General features: G+C 44.4%; 1 protein-coding gene across 1 annotated transcript; it reads right to left on the bottom strand.

Annotated features, from left to right (window-relative positions):
- Nucleotides 1-239: 239 nt before the first annotated feature.
- Nucleotides 240-6,205, bottom strand: LOC125019788 (cortexin-3-like). Its single transcript, XM_047604756.1, has 2 exons — nt 5,935-6,205; nt 240-750 (listed from the first exon to the last, which is right to left on the bottom strand). Exon 2 carries the CDS (start codon nt 671-673, stop codon nt 407-409), a length of 267 nt encoding a protein of 88 aa, XP_047460712.1. The 5' UTR covers nt 674-750; nt 5,935-6,205; the 3' UTR covers nt 240-406.
- Between the last annotated feature and the right edge of the window lie 424 nt (nt 6,206-6,629).

Raw genomic sequence — 6,629 nt, 5'->3', positions numbered from 1 at the left:
ATTCTTGGTGGTGGACGGGGACCCTAACCGTAACCCTAAACCTAACCCTAACCCTAACCCTAACCCTAATCCTAACCCCAACCCTAATCCTAACCCTAACCCCTAACCCTAACCCTAACCCTAACCCTAGCCCTAACCCTAGCCCTAATCCCAACCCTAATCCCAACCCTAACCCTAACCCTAACCCTAACCCTAACCCTAATCCTAATCCTAACCCTAACCCTAACCCTAACCCTAATTCTTGGTGGTGGATGGGGACCCTAACCCTTCCCAGCCTGCTCTCTGCTGGTCTGGTGGATCCTGGTGGTGAAAATGAACTTGTGTGTTTCTGCTTTTTTTCCTCAGTGTGATTGTTGCCTCAGTTCAACATGTTCTTTGTCCGGGTTGCTGCCTCTCACGCCGCCTGTCAGGAAATCCGGTAGTCGAAGGTGTCCTTCTCCATGTAGTCGGTCCAGGTGGAGGACGGCATGCTGCGGTACGGGTCCAGCAGGATCCGGAAACAGCGAACGATGAGCAGGCCCAGGAAGATGAAGAGGATGAGGACGAAGACGAAGGCCGCCCTCTGCTCCAGCGTGAGGAAGGAGGCCGAGGCCAGCGAGGACGAGGAGGACGAGGAGGACGGGAAGTCGGACTCAGACGCAGAGAAGGTGCTGCTGTAGAGGTCGTCGGCCATGACAGGATGAAGAACGCTTTGCTTCTTCAACTCAGGAAAACATGCTATGTAGGAGAAGAAGGTCAGAGACTGGACGTCTGCAGAGAAACACAGGTTCACCTTTTACAGCAAGTCACCAGGAACAAAAAAGAAACAGAAAAGACATCGTAATACAGAGTGCAGACGGAAACTTCTTCACCTTGGTCACAGTTTGGAGGCGTTTTGTTTTGTTTGATAAATAAATGGGTGTCACTTCATTTTAAACATATTGTTGAATTAAGTTCCTCGTTTTCTTTCTATATCTATGTCTGACCAGATTATAGGGACGGCAAAACTAAAAACTTAAATGCAGACAGGTTCAGATGAATGTGGCATCTCCAGACCTGGATGTCCGATCAGTTTTGGGAGGAGAGCTTCATCTTCATGCTGAGGCTGCAGAGTTAAACTCTCTCCTCCCGCCCGCCTTAATATTCCACTGTCGCTTTTCACCCTGATTCAGTTCAGTTTCTGAACTGAGCTGAGGAGAAATGAATCCCTTAAAACTGATGTTTATCGTGTGGTTATTACACTCTGAAGATTAACTGGAAGTCATTCTGAGCTGGTTCATCACTGCAGAAGGAGAAAAAACAGCAGCTTCTTCTTCTCTGTGGATTCTGGATTTCCTGCAGTGCCAGAAAACCTAAAACCAGTAATTAGTTTTTTTTTTTTTAACATGTCAATAACATAAAAAAAAAACAAACAACGGCAACAGACTAGAAAGAAAGAAAACAAAAACAAATAAGGAATTAATCAATGAATAAATGATCATGAAGGAATAAATGAATCAGTCCCCGGTCACAGTTGTGTACGTGGTATCCAGACTAAAACTGTGTGTCTGGCCTAAAAGCAGCTGGAAGTCGTTATTTAATCGTTATTTATCGTCCGACACACCAGGTAAGTCAAATGTTTAGGGATTTAATGTCTAATCAGGGTGTATTTCAGTTGCTGCCACATTGTTTGATTTGGGTTTTGTCTTTATCTGTCCTCGCTGGCAAATGAGTTGGTAGCAGGAGAAACCACGTGGTCCGTCTGAGTGGACTAGTTTTCTTTTCTTCCTGAGTAACAGTCCTTCAGTGGAGGCTTAAAGGTGACGTGGTTTATGTTTGCAGTGAAATGCATTCACGTCAAATCAGCCCTGTTAGTGATGAGTGGAAGCTGAGAGTGGGCCTAGGGTTTGTTGAACCATATTTGGGAATGAAACTGCTAACTTTTATTCTTCTTTAAGCTATCGTTACCTGCAGAGGGTGTAACATACTGATGCTAAAACACCCTGACATTAGCCGCTCCATTAGCATAAGAGAATAGCAAGATAACGCAACTATGCTAGCCTAAACAAGATTAGCCATTTAGTTAGTTTTTATCAGCCTTCAAACCCTCGTAGGTGTGTTTGGTTTCTTCAGCTGACAACAAATGAAGCAACATGTTTCTCTCTCTCTCTCTCTCCCACTCAGATCAACGTCCTCCTCTCTCGCCCACTCTCCATCCACAGCACATTTCACAACATCTTATGCAACAGAAGAGAAAACAGCTTCCAGGGCTCAGCGTCCTTCTTTAACGTTTTAAATGAAAGGAAGCAGGAAGTGGAGGAACCACAACGTTCTTCACTTCAATCATGAAACAGAAATCACTGAACAGAGTCACGGTTCACAGCTGAAAGTCCTCATGAAGTTAAAGAGGAGCCTGAAGGACGTCATGAGAGAAACAGCTGACGTTTCCTGCTGGAGTCAAGTTTTGGAAGTTGATCTGCAGCCATGTGCAGTTCTTCATAAACATCCTCAAAGTGGACGAATATTCCACATGTCCACAGTCCATGAGTCCAGGAGAGTTTCCATCAATGAGACTCAGGTCCTGGTTCAGTTTCTATAAATCAGGGATTTGTCTCGTGTTTGTGTTGAAGTGTGTGATGACAACAGATCAAAGGAGCTTTGTGAAGAGCTCAGAAAAAGAGTTGTTGTTGCTCATCAGGCTGGAAAAGGTTCCACAACCATCTGTAAAGAGTCTGGAAGCCACAAATAATCCACAGAGAGTCAGACAGATTGAAGACGACTGTTCCCCTCCACAGGAGTGGTCCACCAACAAACATCACTCCATCATAGTGGGAGAGGAACCAGAGGAACCCAGGGGAACTTCTAAGCAGCTAAAGGCCGCTCTCACTTTGGCTGATGTTCATGTTGATGAATCCAATCAACAACCAAAGACACTGCTCTCTGTCCACAAAGGACATTTGGGACAATGTTTAGTGGACGGATGAGACCAGAGTAGAATAGTTTGGTTTAAATGTTTGGGCATTGTCATGTTTGGAGATGAACCAACACTGCATTCCAGCATCAGAACCTCATCCCTCCATGAAACATGGGGGCGCTAATGTCCTGGTTTGGGCCTGTTCTGCTGCATCTGCTCATCAGATGTGGATCTGGAAGCTGTGACTAGTGAGGTAGTTTACCACCACCAGGGGGTGACTATGTGAGCGAATGAGTAATGCAACTGTAAGTGCTTTGACCATCTAAAGATGGAAAAGTGCAATATAAAACCAATGCATTCTTCTTCTTCTTCTTATTGTTGTTGTTGTTTATTTAAGTAGCTGGAGTCAGCAGAGACCTCCCTTAGTCCTGGGGGGCCCAAACAAGAGCCAAAAAAAAAAAATCAATCAATCAAACGTCTCTCAGAGACCAGGACGTCTGAGACGGTCTCAAGGACCTTGATGAGTGAACACGTGTGAACACAGCTGGATTATTGCAGGTAAACAGGAAGAGTCCAGGTGGTGTTTTCTCTGATTCTCTGGTCTCTATAAATTCCATTTTAATCTGTTTCTGTTTGCTTCATTTGTTCTTTCTGGGAACCTGAGACGTGAAAGATGATAAATAAAACCCAGGATTATTCACGGTGTTAATTTGCCACTCGGCTGTTTTCACACCATGAGGAGGCGTGTGAGTCTTCTGGTTTTCATCCCGGTTCTCGTGGGTCCATTTTTCTCCTGAAGGTTGAACCGTGTTCAGACTGGGTTTGACTCAAAGTGAATGGATCATGTCCTCACAAAGATAGAAACACTGCTTTATCTGCTTTCATGCATCAGAGGATTCAATTAGGAGGAGATGTAGCTGCAGAGTCTCATCTGAATGGGACATGATGGAGTTTTATGATGATGATTATTATTATTATTTAACATGCTCATCTCGCACAACAGAACATGAGATGTTTCCTGATGAAACTGATGAATGTTTTCCAGACCGCCACAGATCTGAGGGGGTGGATTACGAGCTCACTCACTTTTATGTCAGTAAATTAAATAATAATCTTTGTCTAAACTAGAGGCGCTGATGAATGTACGTCAATAGACTCAAATATTTAGTCACAGCTAATCAGATCTTCTCCACTGGTTTTATGTCAGAAAGAAAAAAACAAGACAAAAACAGTCTAAACTAACAAATGCTAAGCTAAACTCACCAATGCTAACTCAGAGAAGATAACATTGACATAAACAACCTGATGTCAACTTAAACAAGTTAAACTAAACAAGCTAACATTAGCCTAAATAATTGGCCATTATTTGAATGGAGTTTGGTTTGAAGATTGCTTTGATCTCTGTAAATACACCACTATTCATCTCGACTGATACCAACCACTACACTGTCCCTTAAATTAGCTGATATTTGAATGGAGTCAGGTGCAGTAATGGTAACTGGTGGTCCTCTGCTCTGGTCTCTGGTTCTTATTGAACATATACATGTTTGTCATCTGTCAGACAGATTGTAGCTCAGCACCTCATCCTGGTTCCCACAGAGAGGGATGAGCTCTGTGTTACCATCGTCACCATCGCCATCATCATCATCACTGTCCACATTACACAAGGATTGCTGTATTGCTCGTGTTGTCGTTTATCACCAGGAAAAGGGAAACTGCTTGATCAGTAGCTTAGTAGCACATAAAAGAACCACAAGTAAAAAACTAGAGCTGTCAAAGATTCAAATCGTCAATAAGTCATCAGGTATCAGCTGGTAGAGGACAGAGACGGAGGGATGAGAGACCAAGACTGTCCTCCTGTCCCCTCCTGTCCCCTCCTGTCTTCAGATGGTCACCAGTATGAATAAACCTTTCATCACGTTTAGTCTCAGACGTCTCGAGGACACATCAAAGCTTTGTCTCTTCTACTTCTGTCCATTCCTGTCCTCTGTCACTCTGTCTGTTCTTCATATTTTGTCCCTCTCTCTCTTTGTCTTGTCCATTTGTCTCTTCCTCTCTCTACTTCTATGTCTCTTCTTTTAAGTCTATTTCTGTCTTGTCTTTCCTTTCTGTCTGTAATTCATGGACACCATCAGAAGTCTAAATATAAAGAAGTTAAAACCGGTCTGAGGATATAAATACTCTTTTAGTTGTTACTGAGCGCGTGCAGATGATTTAACACCTCCACCATTTTCAGGTGTGGATCAGCTGATCAGGCTTCAGCTCATCGTCTCTGACGTCTCCTGTCCTGTTAAACCTCTGCTGCTGTGGCTCATGTCTGTCATGTCTTATCAGAGAAGACACTTAGTCTGAACCAGGGCTCCGCTCAGAACATTTTGCTTTCATGTTTCTCTTCCCTGTGTTTGATTTTCAGTCGTTTTCTGAAGAGACATAGAAGATGCTGAAGGAACATTTAGAAGAAAATACAGACCAGATCTGTGAATCAGAATGAGCTCTAGAGGCAGGAGATAGATCAGACTCATGTTCTCTTCTTCCTTCTGAGAGCAAATAAACTGCATCAGTTCTTCTTCTCTGTTATGAACCTGTTCTTCTTTCTATCGGCGGTTCTGTTTCCTGAGGAACTGATGGAGAAGAAACATCACAGTGAACCAGACTGAGACAGAATAAGATTCACTGAGGCGTCTTCAGACCCTGTGATCAGTCTGATCAGGATTAAAACAACTGGATAAAAACGTCTGATCAAAAATCTAAAATAGGAACTAAACGACAACGAGAGGATAAAAGAGCGTGGATGGAGGGATGAGCTCTGGACAGACTCTGGTTCTTATCCACATTGGAGTTGGGTCCTGACCTCCCACCAGCGTCTACCTGGCTCCAGGTCTTTCTCAGGAGACACTGACCCTAAATCATGGTGACTGTCGCCTTGCTCACGGTTTTTATTGCCGCTTCACGTAAGAAACTGAAGTACGTCCTGAGGTGGAGTCACAGTCAGTAGGAATAATGCAGGTAATGGTGATGAGGTAAACCCCCCCCCCTCTCAGACCAGATCAGAGAGGACTCACCCTGAGCAGGCGGTGGTCTAGGTCCAGATCCTGGTCCTGGGGGTAGTCCTGGTCTTGGGGGTCACTGCCTGCTCTCCAACAGCTTCCTGGATGAAGTAGTTGTTGCTGTGGCGTCGCAGTGTCTCCAGACTCACAAGTTTTCTCTTATTTTTATTTTATTTTGGTGAGAGGAGGAGAAGCCTCTGTCTCTCCGTCCTCTCCTCTGGCGACTGGAGGAGGATGCTGGCTGACGCCGGCTGTGTCTCGTCTCCCGTGGCAACAGGTTGCTATAGCGACGGACCCGAGCTCACTGGGAGAGATGGAGGCGATGGTGATGGAAACGCTGGGGGTGGGGGTGGGGGGTGGGGAGGTGACAGGGAAGTTAGAGGAGGAGAAGGAGGAGGAGGAGGAGTTCAAAGATGGTTTATTTATTTCCTGATATTCTAGATGAGCGGACAGACAATGACACAACACATATATGTGTATATACATAGATACACTCACTGGCCACTTTATTAGGTACACTTTGCTAGTAAAAGGTTGGACCCCCCTCTCCTTAATTCTTGGTGTCATACCTTCAACAAGGTGTTGAAACATTCCTCAGAGGTTCTGGTTCATGTTGACATGATAACATCACACAGCTGATACCTGATCACATCTATGAGGAGAATCTGTGAGTTAAAATCACAGTAGATCAGCAGCTTCTGAAATACTCA

The sequence above is a fragment of the Mugil cephalus genome, chromosome 14 (assembly GCF_022458985.1).
Source record: "Mugil cephalus isolate CIBA_MC_2020 chromosome 14, CIBA_Mcephalus_1.1, whole genome shotgun sequence".
NCBI classification, from domain to species: domain Eukaryota; kingdom Metazoa; phylum Chordata; class Actinopteri; order Mugiliformes; family Mugilidae; genus Mugil; species Mugil cephalus.
The sequence above is the reverse complement of the archived record's forward strand: the minus strand, read 5'-3'. Positions and strand labels throughout refer to the sequence as shown.